General features: G+C 50.9%; 1 protein-coding gene across 4 annotated transcripts; it reads left to right on the top strand.

Annotated features, from left to right (window-relative positions):
- Window positions 1–1,456: 1,456 nt before the first annotated feature.
- Window positions 1,457–17,690, top strand: LOC124468652 (DNA (cytosine-5)-methyltransferase 3A-like). 4 transcript variants are annotated; one of them, XR_006956208.1, is made up of 22 exons: window positions 1,457–1,601; window positions 2,797–2,908; window positions 2,994–3,034; window positions 3,264–3,380; window positions 8,107–8,322; window positions 8,470–8,628; window positions 8,751–8,858; window positions 9,172–9,325; window positions 9,692–9,835; window positions 10,037–10,081; window positions 10,215–10,294; window positions 10,394–10,506; window positions 12,117–12,300; window positions 12,861–12,945; window positions 13,091–13,236; window positions 13,578–13,668; window positions 13,772–13,920; window positions 14,209–14,294; window positions 14,447–14,516; window positions 14,806–14,924; window positions 15,297–16,287; window positions 16,322–17,690. XR_006956208.1 is itself a non-coding variant. In XM_047021503.1 (21 exons), the coding sequence occupies exons 3-21, from the start codon at window positions 3,029–3,031 to the stop codon at window positions 15,436–15,438; spliced, it is 2,214 nt and encodes a 737-aa protein (XP_046877459.1). In that variant the 5' UTR covers window positions 1,457–1,601; window positions 2,797–2,908; window positions 2,994–3,028; the 3' UTR covers window positions 15,439–17,690. The 4 variants fall into 4 exon arrangements, 2 of the variants coding, with proteins under 2 accessions (XP_046877459.1, XP_046877460.1); XR_006956209.1 differs by having other exon boundaries at window positions 16,356–17,690; XM_047021503.1 differs by having other exon boundaries at window positions 15,297–17,690.
- The last annotated feature ends 249 nt before the right edge of the window (window positions 17,691–17,939 follow it).

Raw genomic sequence — 17,939 nt, forward strand, 5'->3', positions numbered from 1 at the left:
GCTGTCTGAGCATTGACAGGTAGTCTGCCTGACTAAGCCCCCTGTCAGAAGGCAACGCCTCACATCCTCCCCTATCTCTCCTTCCATCTCGGCCTAAACCTCGCTTGCCTCGCACCTCAGGCTTTCAAGAACAGTAGAAAGAGAACGATGTAAGGATGGGAAAGCCTGATAGGGTTGGGAACCTGGAGGGTCGCAGGAAGTAGTAGTCCTCCAGGAGAGAGCCGGCCGGCCCGGCTGAAGTGAGCCGCTCCGTGTGTCTGCCCCGGGGTGTCTGCCCCGCAGCGACTCAGATGGAACCTGCCAGGACTGGAACCCCTTGTGGTTTCCCTCTTTCCCCTTCCAGTTTTTCCGCTTTTTTACACCCCGTGTGAAGTTCCAAACTCCCTCTCATACCCACACCCCTTTAACACACAGACACACATACAGCACGCGCACACCCCCTCGCACACACTCTCGCACACACCCTCGCACGCCCTCCAGAATGTATCCAGGAATAGAGCCATTGTGTGGTGCTAAGGGTGGAGCTATGAGATTGACAGACTAACTATAGACCAGAGAAAGGAAGAAAAAGAGGGAGGGAGGATTTACTGTATATCATTTTACTCTCTCACTTTTCCCGCCTTCCCCCTCCCTCCTCCACACCAATCCATCCAGACCAGTAATAGTGATAGTTCCATAGTTAAATGGATTAGTTGGCTCCTCTCTCTCTGTCTCTTTCTCTCTCTCTCTCTCTCTCTCTCTCTCTCTCTCTCTCTCTCTCTCTCTCTCTCTCTCTCTCTCTCTCTCTTCTCTCTCTCTGAGCTATTTAAAGACATCCCCCTCTTTCCTCCTCTCTGCTATTCCTCTCTCATCTCTGCCGTTGAAACCATGTGTTTCTGAGCCTGTGGGTAGCTGTGTGCATGTGTGTGCATGTGTGTGTCCATGTGTTAGTTTGCAGGCATGTGTGTACTGTGTCTAACCACAGTCTACACTGAGCCCCATTCACCCAGGCCCCTTTAGAAGCTGCGTGAAGTTGAGAGGATGCCAGATATTTTCTTACTCCTCCCTCTCTCTCTCTCTCTCTCTCTCTCTCTCTCTCTCTCTCTCTCTCTCTCTCTCTCTCTCTCTCTCTCTCTCTCTCTCTCTCTCTCTCACTCCTGCTTATTGTTATGATTAGGGTGGGTGGGTAGGGGGTTAGGGTAATGTGATCCTGGCTCTGGGCTTAAGGACAACGTTGAGCCCGCCTTAACACTGTGACCCCTTCACAGGGAATGAAAACACAACTGGCAGTGAGGGAACCAGAAGGACGTTTGAGGTGGTCAATGTCACTGTCATGGTTATCCTGCTGTTCTGACAGTTTCGGTCTTGTATAGAACACCAGGTACTTTACATGGCTAATACATGCTGAACCAAGATAGGGCTTCACGTGCATGAGGTCAGCTTTGAATGTGAATGAAAAACAGGAAGTTGGCGCTGGAGAGAGAACGAGAGGAAGTGGAGGATAAGAGAGAAAGAGAGAGAGAAAGATAGAGAAAGAGCGTGATGAATTGAGAGGGTAAAGAAATGTGCGAAAGGTGGTTTTCAAGAGTGTGGCGCTGCTGTAAGGGGGTGAAGCGCCACCTGTGAGTTTTCTATGTTTTTTCTCTCTTTATAGAGCCCCCGCCCACCCTCTATTTCTGTATGTTTGTTCTTCTCTGGTCCTAAATGTACTCCGTGCTTTAGCACAGAAGGTCCTTCATTGGTACGAAACAGAGGGGGCGATACACTCACGGCTCTTTCTGAAGTAGGCCCATGGCGGATCATCTCTTCTTACAAGTTTGCGTCTGTGTACTTTAGGTTTTTAATCTTTCTCTCTTTGTGTCTGTGCGGGGTGTGGTTGTTCCAGGGGCACTTTGTCCCTTGTGTTTTATAGATCTTCTCACCTGTTCATTAGTCTCGCCAGGCTTGTTAGCGCTAGTTAGCGTTAGCGTAGCTTCTACTCTCGCAACAATCCCCCCCTCTGCCCCCACCGTTCTTTCTTTCTTCTTAACGACCCATCTATAAAACACTGCTAGCCTGTTAGCAACACGCCTATAAAACACTGCTAGCCAGTTAGAGAATGTAGTATTAGTGGTTAGCATCATTAAATGTACTTTGCAGCGCTACTGTTTTAGCTAGGGTTCATAATATAAGATAGTAGGACAATAGCAAAAAAATATCATCGATAATCATCATACCAAATACTGTAAGTTTGTCTGCTTCGTTAAAATACCTGGTCATGTGACAAAATGCTGTTATAAATGTGTTAGCAGTCTACTTCAATAAACACAAACTGTATCAACACAGGCTATTGTAATGCCAGCTTAATTATACACCCAGGATTGTCTATATGACTGCTAATGACAGAATTAACTAAGCAACTTCTTTCCCCACAGACACCCTTAGTACTACATTCAGAAATGTGTGTTTGTGAGCATGTGTGTGTTTATGAGTGTGTTTTTGAGCGTGTGTGTGTTTGTGAGTGTGTGTGTGAGCATGTGTGTGTTTGTGAGTGTGTGTGTGAGAGAGAGAGTGATTAGAGGGGTCATTCAGGCTGATCCTGTGCAGACTTTCCCTCAGGCACACCTGCTTAACATCGTGCTAACAAGCATTGACTCTAAGACGTAGTGTGTGTGTGTGTGGGTGTGTGTGTGTGTGTGTGGGTGGGTGCCACAGTGTGTGAAAAGTCACAATTAGCACATGTCTGTACCACACCGCAGCTGACACACAAAACGTTTCCTCATCTCTCTATGTCCCTCTCTCTCTATGTCTCTCTCGCTCTCACTCTCCCACTTTCAGGACCTGGTGAACTCTGACCCCTGTGTTAATGCCCCCCCGACGCCCCCTGAGGAGACAGACCCCTCCCCTCGCAGGAAACGTGGGCGCCGGAAACTAGAACATCCTGAGAGGCGTGAGTGAACGCACACACTCACACACACACTTACACACACACACTCACTCACACATTCTCCTGACGGTCTCTCTTGTCTTTTTAGATGAGACAGACGACGGCACCTGTGACTCCCCCAAGATGGAGGTAAGCATGAGCTGCCGTTCACCTGTCCTGCATGACTCCACCTGAGAGGGATGCGGCTCGCACCCAGAGGCACGTGCACAGCAACTTCTGCACGTGCTCTAGAAGGACTTTACACAGTAACTTTAGTATTCTGGTGTCCCAACGGAACCTTGTATGTATGTGTGTGCACATGCGTGTGTGTGTGTGTGTGTGTGTGTGTGTGTGTGCGTGCGTGCGTGTGTGTGTGCAGGGGGATAGCGGCAGGCTGCGGAGGAGGCCTGTGCCCAGAGTGACGTTTCAGGCAGGAGACCCATATTACATCAGCAGGAGACAGAGGGATGAGTGGATCAGTCGCTGGAAGATAGAGGTGAGAGAGAGAGAGACAGAGAGAGAGAGAGAGCACTGAAGCAATGTAGTCTTTTTCAGAGAGAGAGAGAGATGGTGAGAGAGTGAGAGAGAAAGAGAGGAGCGAGAGATAGAGAGGTAGAGAGGATGGCTTAAGTACGTGTGGTTTCCTGTCACACTAAATCCCCACACCTTTCACTCTCAACCACAGTCTACTAGCCCTGCACTGTAGACAAGCTTAAAGCTCCACCAAGGTGTGTGAAAGAGAAGAGTGTGCCTGTGTGTGTGTGTGAGAGAGAGAGAGAGAGAGAGAGAGAGAGAGAGAGAGAGAGAGAGAGAGAGAGAGAGAGAGAGAGAGAGGGAAACTGAGGGGAGCTGTGAGACAGGGGTTAACTGTTTCCAGATTTTCTAAGCAAAGTTTTTTTTCTTGCTGGAGAATTACAGCCAGCTGTTCACTCTGTCCATTATCCACTATGGAATAAATACATTGTTGAGAGAAAGGTAAAGAGAGAGAGAGAGTCAGAGGGAGAAAGAGAGGGAGAGAGAGGGGGGGGGGGAGTGTGTGAGAGAGGAAGAGAGAGAGAGGGGGGGGGAGAGTGAGAGAGAGGGGAAGGGGAGAGTGAGAAAGAGAGAGTGAGAGAGAGAGAGAGACAGAGAGAGGGGGGGGGGGAGAGTGAGAGAGAGAGGGGGCAAGGGGGACAGGGAGGGGTTGCTGTACATTACCAGATTGGAATTCTATACTTCCATGAAACCTCGGTATGTTGCGTTCTCTCCTTAGTATCTCAGTTGGATTTTAGCGAGCCTGGGAAAGTACTGGGATAATGTAACTTTATATAGCCTTTCACAGTATGTGCCACCTTTAGTGTAACCCAATATAGTCCATTTGTTTCACTATATTGATCATTAGAATGAAAGATATATCCTTTCTCATGCTAAAAAGCTTTTGCAGTGTTTGTCTGTCTGTGTGTGTGTGTGTGTGCGTGTGTGTGTGTGTGTGTGGGTGTACACCCCTGTCAGGTTCAAGCCAGGCTTTGACCCTCACACCTCCTATTACCTTGTCAACTTCAGGCTTACCTAACCCTTGACCTCCATACTGCTCTAATCCTCAATCACACACACATACCACACACACCAACACACACTCACCGACGCAAATATGCCGACACACATACTGGATACATATAAACACTCGCTACGTCCTTAAAACCTTCTACACACACTCAAACCCACACCATTAAGACACGTACATACACATCACACACAGGCAACCATCCCCCCAGTTCTCCCTCTCTACAAATCCCCGGACCTCATCACCCCAACCCCCCCTGGCTACCAGCTATAATTCTACCCGGCCTGTCTGGCTAGGGCCCAGATGTGTCTGCATGTGTGTGTGTGTGTGTGTGTTTGTCAGGGTACGTATATACATGCATGTGTGTTGGTATGTCTGGCTGCGTATGTAAGTGTGTGTATGTTAGTGGTAGGGGAGTTTTACAACATCTGCTCTGTAAAGGACCTGTCAGAGTAAATCACACACCTCGCTGCTGACCAATCAATAAAGAGGAGGAAGGACAGGGGAGTTGCAGGGTGCAGGAACAGGAGAGGGAGGAGAAAGGAGCGGGGTTTGGGTCGAGGAAGAAAGGAAGATGGGCTTTAGATGAGAGAAGAAGAGAGGAGAGCCGAGGAAGAAGTGAAAGAGAGATGAGAAGCGTTTCAGTTGCAGAGGTGCTATGTCCTGTCTGTAAGTTGTTTTTCCGTCTGTTTGTGCGAGTGTGTGTGTGTGTGTGTGGCTGTACTGCTTTAAAAAAGTAAGTTTACCCAGGTACTCACATCTTGCTGTGCTTCTTAAAAGGATGTTGTTCAGTAAACCTTGAAGTCCACCTTTGATCACGTGAGTGTGTGTTGTTAGGAAGTGGTTAACTGGGATGTTTCCAGTGTATGTTGACAGATGGTACATAGTTTAGCATTTAGGACTATTTTGTGTATCTATGGTTCAACATGAATAACTGCTGTTTAAACCTTCTTTATCAAATTACGTTGTAGTTAGATGATCTAATGCACTTACTACTAATCAGGAAGTGACTGTTCCTCTGTTGGTTCTAGTCTGTTGTGTGGAATGTTGTTGTGTACTGAAACAGTTTCATAACTTATTGATTTATGAAGGCAGTATAACTGAATATGGGTGTTTGTATGTTTGCTGGTGTGTGCGTGTGGGAAAGTGTATATGTGTGTGTTGGGGGGCGGGAATGTGTGTATGTGTATTGTGTCCTAAAGGGTTCATCATGAGGTCAGGGTCAGTCACGGTCATAAAAGGGGCGTGGTTTAGTAGCCGGCTCGTTGGAGGGGTTAGAGTTCACGGGTCAGAGGTGTGAGGGGAGGAGTCAAGAGTGAAAACACTGACCAGGACATGATAGTTCATCAGAGTTCAAACATATAACTCATAGCATTTGTTCACACACATACTCTCTCTCTCTCTCTCTCTCTCTCTCTCTCTCTCTCTCTCTCTCTCTCTCGCTCTCTCTCTCTCACACACACACACACACTCACACACGCACACATACACCGAAACAAATAGTTTAAAGTAATGAGAGAGATGGTCCAGGCAGGAGGACTCAGTAATGTTCTGTTACTTGATACTTTATTACACACGTTACATTATTGTAATATTTGATTTGGCGTATGGTTGTGCTGGCAGCGGCTCCCTGCCGCACCCAACTGAGACACCGTCTCCTGAGACACCGTCTCGACGTCCGGGCAGAGAGCAGCAACAACATTCCCCCTGAGAAAAGAAGGACCAGACAAAGGGAGGAGGCCGGGGAGGCGGAGGCACAGGAGACCGAGTGTCTGTGTCGCACTAGCAATGCAGGAGCTGGGATCCCTGCTATATACCCCGCCCTATTAGGAAGGTGTGCCTTGACGCGTGATGACGATTGCTGTGACGCGCTAGGTATCGCGTCCCCCTGCATGAACCTGCTCCGCTTGTTAATGAGAGTAATACCCGAAAGACAAAAAGCATACACACGTGCATTTGTGTATTTGTGTGCGTGTATTTGTGCGTGTGGTCTGTGTCTGTGATCCATGTAACAAGCACATTAGGAGTTTATGGAGGTCAGAGGTCGAACAGGAGCCAGAGCAGAGACGGTCTGTCCTGAGGTCACTGAGAGGATACTGCTGTCAAGACACTCACTCATGCTTTCATTCAAACATTCTTTTACTCTCTCTCTCTCTCTCTCTCTCTCTCTCTCTCTCTCTCTCTCTCTCTCTCTCTCGCTCTCTCTCTCTCTTTCACTCTCTCTCTCTCTCTCTCTCTCTCTCTCTCTCTGTATCTATCCCACTCTCTGTATCTCTCTCTTTCTCTCCCACTCTCTCTTTATCTCTCTTTTTCTGCCTGGCTCTCTATCAGTCCAGAGTTTACCCTGTGTAATAGTGAAGACCCCACCCATGGCCTGCTCATTTCCTGTTTGTAGAAACAATCCCAGGATCTGTCATCTGAGCTAAGCCTAGCTCCCACACAGCAGCCAAAACATTGCACAAACAAACATGACATTTGTAAATAGTGTGCAAAATATCAGATGTGGTAGGATAGTAGACAACCCCGCCCCCCCCCTACTGTCTGTGCTTGATGCCCTGGTGACCATGAGGTCCATGCCTGTGATGCCCTGATGACCATAAGGTCCATGCCTGTGATGCCCTGATGACCATGAGGTCCATGCCTGTGATGCCCTGATGACCATAAGGTCCATGCCTGTGATGCGCTGGTGACCATGAGGTCCATGCCTGTGATGCCCTGATGACCATAAGGTCCATGCCTGTGATGCGCTGGTGACCATGAGGTCCATGCCTGTGATGCCCTGGTGACCATGAGGTCCATGCCTGTAATGCCTTGGTGACCATGAGGTCCATGCCTGTGATGCCCTGGTGACCATGAGGTCCATGCCTGTGATGCCCTGGTGACCATGAGGTCCATGCCTGTGATGTCCTGATGACCATGAGGTCCATGCCTGTGATGCGCTGGTGACCATGAGGTCCATGCCTGTGATGCCCTGGTGACCATGAGGTCCATGTCTGTGATGCCCTGGTGACCATGAGGTCCATGCCTGTGATGCCCTGGTGACCATGAGGTCCATGCCTGTGATGCCCTGGTGACCATGAGGTCCATGCCTGTGATGCCCTGGTGACCATGAGGTCCATGCCTGTGATGCCCTGGTGACCATGAGGTCCATGCCTGTGATGCCCTGGTGACCTTGAGGTCCATGCCTGTGATGCCCTGGTGACCATGAGGTCCATGTCTGTGATGCCCTGATGACCATGAGGGCCATGCCTGTGATGCCCTGGTGACCATGAGTTCCATGCCTGTGATGCCCTGGTGACCATGAGGTCCATGCCTGTGATGCCCTGGTGACCATGAGGTCCATGCCTGTGATGCCCTGATGACCATGAGGTCCATGTCTGTGATGCCCTGATGACCTTGAGGTCCATGTCTGTGATGCCCTGGTGACCATGAGGTCCATGCCTGTGTGTGATGCCCTGGTGACCATGAGGTCCATGCCTGTGATGCCCTGGTGACCATGAGGTCCATGCCTGTGATGCCCTGGTGACCTTGAGGTCCATGTCTGTGATGCCCTGGTGACCTTGAGGTCCATGTCTGTGATGCCCTGGTGCCCTTGAGGTCCATGTCTGTGATGCCCTGGTGACCATGAGGTCCATGCCTGTGATGCCCTGGTGACCATGAGGTCCATGTCTGCCCTTAGGCTGAGCGACAGGCTCACCGCGAGGCTGTGATGAGCGTGATGGAGGACCTATCAGAGGGGAACTTCCAGAAAGAAGAGGGGCCACCCAGCCCAGCTCCACCCCCGCTTCCGCCCCAGCAACACACCGCCCCTGCCTCTCCCACCGTCGCCATGACGCCAGAACCCCTGCCCGTTGCCAGGGGAGAACGAGCCAGGCCTAGGGAGTTGGAGTACCAGGTAATGTGTGATGTGTGTGAAATGTGGGTGTGGGTGTCACAATCAAGGACACTTGTACTGACTGCTCTGTCTTTATTTGTGTGTGCTTGTATGGATGTGTTTGTGTGTGTGTATGGATGTGTGTGTGTGTGTGTGTGTGTGCGTCAGGACGGCCGGGGCTTTGGGATAGGGATGCTGGTGTTTGGGAAGCTGCGAGGCTTCTCCTGGTGGCCCGGCAGGATCGTGTCCTGGTGGATGAGCGGCAGGAGCCGTGCCGCAGAGGGGACACGCTGGGTCATGTGGTTTGGAGACGGGAAGTTCTCTGTGGTGAGTGTGAGCGCTCGGGAGAACCCCTGACTGGTGCTCGTGTGCGGCCATGCTTGGGACTAACCTCTCTGTCTGTGTGTGTGTGTGTGCGTGTGTGTGTGTGTGTGTGTGTGTGTGTGTAGGTGTGTGTAGAGAAGCTGATGCTCCTGAGCTCGTTTTCTTCAGCCTTCCACCAGCCCACCTACAACAAGCAGCCCATGTACAGGAGAGCCATCTATGAGGCCCTGCAGGTACACAGCACACAGCACACTGACACAGCACAGTGACACAGCACAGTGACACAGCACACTGACACAGCACACTGACACAGCACAGTGACACAGCACAGTGACACAGCACACTGACACAGCACAGTGACACAGCACACTGACACAGCACACTGACACAGCACAGTGACACAGCACACTGACACAGCACACTGACACAGCACACTGACACAGCACACTGACAACCACCTTCACCTGGGACCTCTACAAACAGTTTCACCTACTGTCTTTGTGTGTGTGTGGTTGGCTGTGTGTGTGTGTGTGTGTGTGTGTGTAGGTTGCAAGTACCAGGGCAGGTCGGCCCCTCCCTTCCTGTGATGCAGGTGACGAGGGGGAGGGCCAGGGGGTGGAGCTACAGAACAGACAGATGATAGAATGGGCCATGACGGGCTTCCTGCCAAGCGGACCACAGGGCCTGGACCCTCCAGAGGGTACACACACACACACACACACAGGGCCTGGACCCTCCAGAGGGTACACACACACACACAGGGCCTGGACCCTCCAGAGGGTACACACACACACACACAGGGCCTGGACCCTCCAGAGGGTACACACACACACACACAGGGCCTGGACCCTCCAGAGGGTACACACACACACACACACAGGGCCTGGACCCTCCAGAGGGTACACACACACACACACACAGGGCCTGGACCCTCCAGAGGGTACACACACACACACACAGGGCCTGGACCCTCCAGAGGGTACACACACACACACACACACGCACACACACACACACATCACTAGTGTTTTAATGCTGAGGTAATAACCTGGATGTGACCCTGCAGAGGAGAGGAATCCTTATAAGGAAGTGTATCCAGAGATGTGGGCGGAGCCAGAGGCTGCATACACGCCTCCTCCTGCCAAGAAGCCCCGCAAGAACTCTGCTGACAAACCCAAGATCAGAGAGGTCATCGATGAAGGGACCAGAGGTAGGAACACACACACACATACACAGACATCAGTGTTTCCCATACAATTATTTATTTTTGGCGGCCCGCCAATTTGCTGATTTTGAATTCACCTCTTTAAAATTGAAATATGAATTTATTTCTATGTAAAAAAAATAAATCTGATCCAAAAATTCGGAAAATCAGGTTAACACCTTATGCACTGTTCTTGTTTCCATTCAGAGAGACTCATCTTTGAAATTCGACAGAAGAGCAGGAATATTGAAGGTACAGATCCACACACACACACCTGGATCCCTACTTTGGCCTGGCTGTGCGGTCCTCTACACACACACATAAGAGCATCTGCTAAATGACTAAATGTAATGTAACCCTGCTCTCACCTGCTGGTGTGTTGCAGACATCTGTATCTCCTGTGGAAGCCTCAACGTGTCTCTGGAGCACCCACTCTTCATGGGGGCCATGTGCCAGGGCTGCAAGGTACACACACACACACACACACTCACACACATACACACTCTCTCACACACACACACACACACACACTCGTCAACCCTACCCTTGGCCTGTGCCCTTCAGAACTGCTTCCTGGAGTGTGCGTACCAGTATGACGACGACGGCTACCAGTCCTACTGCACCATCTGCTGTGGAGGCAGGGAGGTGCTCATGTGTGGCAACAACAACTGCTGCAGGTCAGCACACAGCGCCAAACCACCCCCACACAGCGCCACACCACCACCACCACCACACAGCACCACACCACCACCACCACACAGCACCACACCACCACCACCACACAGCACCACACCACCACCACACAGCACCACACCACCACCACCACACAGCACCACACCACCACCACCACACAGCACCACACCACCACCACACAGCACCACACCACCACCACCACACAGCGCCACACCACCACCACACAGCACCACACCACCACCACCACACAGCACCACACCACCACCACACAGCACCACACCACCACCACCACACAGCGCCACACCACCACCACACAGCGCCACACCACCACCACTACACCACCACCACACAGCGCCACACAGCGCCACACCACCACCACCACACAGCAACACAGCACCACCACCACTACACCACCACCACACAGCGCCACACCACCACTACACCACCACCACACAGCGCCACACCACCGCACAGCACCACACAGCACCACACCACCACCACCACACAGCAACACAGCACCACACAGCACCACACCACCACCACCACACAGCACCACACAGCACCACACCACCACCACACCACCACCACCACACAGCACCACACCACCACCACACAGCACCACACAGCACCACCACCACCACACAGCAACACAGCACCACACAGCACCACACCACCACCACCACACAGCACCACACCACCACCACCACACAGCACCACACCACCACCACCACACCACCACCACCACACAGCACCACACCACCACCACCACACAGCACCACACCACCACCACACAGCACCACACCACCACCACACCACCACCACCACCACACCACCACCACCACACAGCACCACACCACCACCACCACACCACCACCACCACACAGCACCACACCACCACCACCACACAGCACCACCACCACACCACACAGCACCACACCACCACCACCACCACCACACCACCACCACCACACAGCACCACACCACCACCACCACACAGCACCACACCACCACCACACAGCACCACACCACCACCACACAGCACCACACCACCACCACACCACCACCACCACACAGCACCACACCACCACCACCACCACACAGCACCACACCACCACCACCACACAGCACCACACCACCACCACACCACCACCACCACACAGCACCACACCACCACCACCACACCACCACCACCACACAGCACCACACCACCACCACCACACAGCACCACACCACCACCACACAGCACCACACCACCACCACACAGCACCACACCACCACCACACCACCACACAGCACCGCACCACACCACCACCACCACCACCACCACCACCACCACACAGCACCACACCACCACCACCACACCACCACCACACCACCACCACCACCACACCACCACCACACCACCACCACCACCACCACCACACCACCACCACCACACAGCACCACACCACCACCACACCACCACCACACCTGCAAACAAATACAACAAACTCACCTTTACATTTCTCTCATGTCTTTGATCAGTTCAGTAGGAATCTGATGTATTCAGTGTAGTGATGTTCCTCGTCGTGTGTGTGTGTGTGTGTGTTTGCAGGTGTTTCTGTGTGGAGTGTGTTGATCTGCTCGTTGGAGTGGGCTCTGCAGAGGTTGCCATTAAAGAGGATCCATGGAACTGCTACATGTGTGGACCACACAACACCAAAGGGTTGCTACAGCGACGGGAAGACTGGCCCTCCAGGCTCCAGCTGTTCTTCGCCAACAACCATGAGCAGGACTTTGTGAGTGACTGGGAGGAGGGGGGGGGGGGGGTGCAGGACTTTGTGAGTGACTGGGAGGAGGGGGGGGGGGTGCAGGACTTTGTGAGTGACTGGGAGGAGGGGGGGGGGGTGCAGGACTTTGTGAGTGACTAGGAGGAGGGGGGGGTTGGGGTGGGGGCTGCAAGGTGATGCTGGGTAGTTGTTTTCACAGTTGTTCTCCCTTTGTCTCTGTCTCTTTTTCTCTCTCTCTGTGTCTTTATCTCTCTCTCTCTCTGTGTCTTTATCTCTCTCTCTGTGCCTTTATCTCTCTCTCTCTCTGTGTCTTTATCTCTCTCTCTCTCTCTCTGTGTCTTTATCTCTCTCTCTCTGTGTGTCTTTATCTCTCTCTCTGTGTCTTTATCTCTCTCTCTGTGTCTTTATCTCTCTCTCTGTGTCTTTATCTCTCTCTTTCTGTGTCTTTATCTCTCTCTCTGTGTCTTTATCTCTCTCTCTGTGTCTTTATCTCTCTCTCTCTGTGTCTTTATCTCTCTCTCTGTGTCTTTATCTCTCTCTCTGTGTCTTTATCTCTCTCTCTCTCTCAGGAACCTGCCAAGTTGTACCCCCCAGTGTCAGCTGAGAAAAGGCAGCCAATCAGAGTGCTCTCTCTGTTTGACGGAATAGCCACAGGTCAGAATACCTGCTTTGTGTTTACCCATGCTACACTCATACTGTTGGTTAGTTAGATTAAAGGATTGTGTGTGCATCTGTGTGTGCGTGTATATATATGTATTTGTGTGTGTGTGTGTGTGTGTGCATCTGTGTGTGCGTGCAGGTCTGTTGGTGCTGAGGGATCTGGGGATCCAGGTAGACAGGTATGTGGCATCAGAGGTGTGCGAGGATTCCATTACCGTGGGGATCGTTCGTCACCATGGACGCATCATATATGTCGGAGATGTACGCAACGTCACACACAAACATGTAAGTCTCCTTCAAGTCTCCTCCCTCAGACCCTGTGTTCACCATGTGTGTCACTTCCTGTGTGAATGAGCCTGGGTTCACCCTGTGTGTCACTTCCTGTGTGAATGAGCCTGGGTTCACCCTGTGTTTCACTTCCTGTGTGAATGAGCCTGGGTTCATCCTGTGTTTCACTTCCTGTGTGAATGAGCCTGGGTTCACCCTGTGTGTCACTTCCTGGGTGAATGAGCCTGGGTTCACCCTGTGTGTCACTTCCTGTATGAATGAGCCTGGGTTCACCCTGTGTATCACTTCCTGTGTAAATGAGCCTGGGTTTACCCTGTGTCACTTCCTGCTCACTTAAGATTCAGGAGTGGGGGCCGTTTGACCTGGTGATAGGAGGAAGCCCTTGCAATGACCTTTCCATCGTCAACCCTGCCCGTAAGGGCCTCTTTGGTGAGTGTGTGCAAGAGAGAAAGTCTTATCTGGATCTAGCAGTTATTAGAATATGGATGCATAAATTTCAGTCAGATCAACATATCCTGTCTCTGTGTTGTAGAAGGGACTGGAAGGCTGTTTTTTGAGTTTTACCGGCTGCTTCATGAAGCGAGGCCCAAACCAGGCGACGAGCGGCCCTTCTTCTGGCTCTTTGAGAACGTGGTTGCCATGGGAGTCAGCGACAAGAGAGACATCTCCCGCTTCCTTGAGGTCTGCCAAACACACACACAGACACACACACACATTGTTTTTCATGTTACTGGTTTACTTGATTGTGGTTTTTCATATTATATGCTTATATTCTGCAACCAAACTGCCCTCGGGAAATAAATAACGATGAACTGCACTGAACTGAACACAGACAGACCTAAATGTCTTCTCTTTGGAGTGTACAGTGGCAGTGTATCTGGTCGAGGTTATCACTGCCTCCTTGTGGCGGTGAGGTGAAGTGCACTCTGAGGCCCAGATGGTGTTGATAATCCTCCCTCCCTCCTGCAGTGTAACCCGGTGATGATTGATGCTAAGGAGGTGTCCGCCGCCCACCGAGCACGCTACTTCTGGGGGAACCTTCCAGGCATGGGCAGGTAAGATATATGGCACACTCAATTTACACTGACAAAGAGAGAGAGACACACAGACACACAGATACAGTAAGATTGATGTGTTTTGCCCCGACCACACTCCATCTCTCTATTTCTCTCTCTCTCTGTATTTGTCTTCATATCTCTGTCTAAAGACCTCTCTCTGCGATGGTGAACGACAAGCTGGACTTACAGGAGTGTCTGGAGCATGGACGCATGGCTAAGGTATGGGTGGGTGTGTGGGTGGGTGTGTGTCAGAATCAAAGCTCTCACCGTGGTATTGTTTGGGACAGGTGTGTTCTTCTGACTGACTAGTCATGTGACCTCTCATTAGAGATGAGCTCCAAGCTTCAGCTTTAAGGCCTGGCCGCACTGACACCATGATTGGTCGGACAGTGTGGATGACTCACGCAATTCTCTAGTGTCAAGTTGAAAGCACAGTGTGTGCAGTTCGTTAGTTCCTGATTGTGTTTGTTTCTGTGTGCGTGTGCTGATGTGTGCGTGTGTGTTCCAGTTTGAGAAGTTGCGTACGATAACAACGCGCTCTAACTCTGTGAAGCAGGGGAAAGACCAGCACTTCCCTGTCTACATGGACAACAAGGAGGACATTCTCTGGTGTACTGAGATGGAGAGGTACTGTCCACAAAGCCCTCTTTCTCTGTGTGTGTGTGTGTGTGTGTGTGTGTATGGGTGGGTGTGTGTGGGTGTGTGTGTATGGGTGTGTGTGTATGGGTGGGTGTGTATGGGTGGGTGTGTATGGGTGGGTGTGTATTGGTGGTGTACTGTATGTATGTGCATGACTTTGCGTGTGTGTGGATGCGTGCAAGCTTTCTATGTGTTTGTATGTGTGGTTCTGAATGCCTGCCTGTGTGTGTGTGTGTGTGTGTGTGAGGGGAATGGCTTTCATGCGTTAACTCTAAACTGTCCCTGTTCTCTGACAACAGCGTCTCTCCTCATCCTCTGTTCCTTCACCCTGGCCTAACATCCGTCCCTCTTCCTGTCCAGGGTGTTTGGCTTCCCGGTCCACTACACAGACGTGTCCAACATGAGCCGCCTGGCTCGACAGAGGCTGCTGGGGCGCTCCTGGAGCGTGCCCGTCATACGCCACCTCTTCGCTCCTCTCAAGGAGTACTTTGCCTGCAACTAGACACACACACACACAACTGTGGACTGACTTTAACCGTACACACAAAATACACACACATACGTCATACAGAGATATCACACTAGACTGACCCTACACACGTCACACACACTTCCTCCATCTTGTACAGGACTACGTCTCCCAGAGCTTGTAAACTACTGGCTGACCCGAACCACGGTGCTGACCAATCACACACCAGAAGTGAGAAACAAGCTCCTCCCACCAGATAGAGTCTCCACCTAGCCTGCTGTTTTACTCTGTCTGGTTTCAGGGCTGATCATTGCTATGGTTGGGTACTTTGTTTTTACCAGTCTTCTTCACTGTGTGTGTGTGTGTGTGTGGTAGCTGTAGTTGAGAGGACCCCCCCTGTGCTATAATCAACACACGCCTGCACACACACGCACCAATCTGTCAGACACAACTGTTCCCTTCTTGTACACACTCAAAACACTGGTAGTGATTGGTGTGTGCTGTGACTCACACGTGCGTGAGCACACACACACACACACACATACAAACATATACACTTACACATATTTGCTGTACTGTACTTGCGGAAACATCCAGAGCTTGTGGTGCTAGTCAGACTGACGCTCAGACATCCCAGACAGAGAGACTCCCACAATGTGGTGCTCCAGGGGCTAGTCATGTGCTCCAGGTGCTAGTCATGTGCTCCAGGTGCTAGTCATGTGCTCCAGGTGCTTGTCATGTCTGGCTGTTCTGTGGTGCTGGGAAATGACTGTCAACAGCGTAGGGCCAGACTAAAGCCAGACTAGGGCTAGTCTAGGATTAGACCAGGGCTAGTCTGGGGCCAGTCTAAAATTAGATTAGGCTAGTCTGGGGCCAGTCTCGGTGCTAGTCAAGGGCCAGACCAAGGCTAGTCTAGGTGCTAGTCAAGGGCCAGACCAAGGCTAGTCTAGGTGCTAGTCAAGGGCCAGACCAAGGCTAGTCTAGGTGCTAGTCAAGGGCCAGACCAAGGCTAATCTAGGTGCTAGTCAAGGGCCAGACCAAGGCTAGTCTAGGGCTTGTCTGGGGCCAGACAAGAGACAGACTAGAGTCCACTGGGGCTTCACTCCTTCTGTGACCATTCTCAGGCAGCAGAAACACACACACACACACAAACTGTAAACCAGCAGGTTTACAGCAAATAAACCAGTTTATAGACTTTATACAGCCAACGATCAGGTACTTTTTAAAAGTATAACTTTTTTTACAGTACAGTTACACTATCAGGTTACACATAACGTTGCTAGGAACGCAGCAGCGACAGCAAACCACCACAATGCAGATACCCCGTCTGTCTGGCATCACCTGACGACGACATCTCCCGCACTGTGATCACACTGCCCATCTCCTACTTCCCAAGGTGCCACCGGGTGTCACATGCATCCTTATTTACTAATCCGATTGGTGCTCCCAGAATCCACCAGGTGCTGCATGTCAATCAGTCAGTCAGCCAGTCAGTCAGCCAGTCATTCATCCAGTCGGTGTATAACCCCAGATTCCATGTTTGCTTAGGGAATGACATTGATAATCTGCTTACTGTGTGTGTGTTTGCTGTTTTAGGTTGATGCGCGGTCTCACTTTATCCCTGGGCTGAGACTGTAGGGAGAGTAGTGTACAGTTAGTATTGTGAAGTGTCTGTTGTACTGAGGGGAGGGAGGGACTGTGCCAGAGGAGATTTTAGAACAGATAAGCTATGAAGCAGGATGTGGGAGGGGTTACGATACTTCTCTGTTGTCTATTGATGTGATTGACAGGCGATAAGTCGAGGAAGCTTTTGTTCTTTTGTTGACAGCTTTAAGGCTGAGTGCGCTGTCTCATACACACATGCACCGACACACACACACATACCGCACACCCACCGCACACCCACCGCACACGACAGTACAGTACACCCGACGCAACTCACAAGCACTGTCAGACTCAAATACATGCAGTACATACACGATACTATCACACTTGCAGACACTCGTCTCATGGGAAAATAATTCATGATTTTTAAAGACAGGAAGGACTGGTCGTGTTTCAAAAGGTGCTAAAACAATTTTATCTGAAAATATAAAAAGTATATTGTTAGGAAAATAAATCAAGTTTGTCTTTACAATGACCGTATTTAAGTTGTCGTAGTAATGAAAAGGCACTATTATTTTACTCTTGTATGAATATGAACTAATTAAAAGGCATTTTAACTTTGTACTTGAAACCATGTATGAAATGAAACGTGAATAAAAAGGACTGATTCATGTGTTGTAGCCTAGAGCCCACTGTTGCCTGTGTCTAAGTGTAGCAGTCATGTGCTGTGGTGATGCTGCTGAGTGTAGAACAGGCCTAGCTCTGCTCCTGGGAATCACAATACCTTCACTCCAGTCTCTCTTCCTGTCTGTAACTAACGACTCACTGTCTCTCACTTCCATCAGTTCGTCCAACCGATGTGTCAGTCATGTACCTGCTGAGCTGACTGTGAGTCGACAGCGCAGAAGGGTCTAGCGGTTTAAGTGAAA

Source organism: Hypomesus transpacificus, chromosome 6, assembly GCF_021917145.1.
Source record: "Hypomesus transpacificus isolate Combined female chromosome 6, fHypTra1, whole genome shotgun sequence".
NCBI classification, from domain to species: Eukaryota; Metazoa; Chordata; class Actinopteri; order Osmeriformes; family Osmeridae; genus Hypomesus; species Hypomesus transpacificus.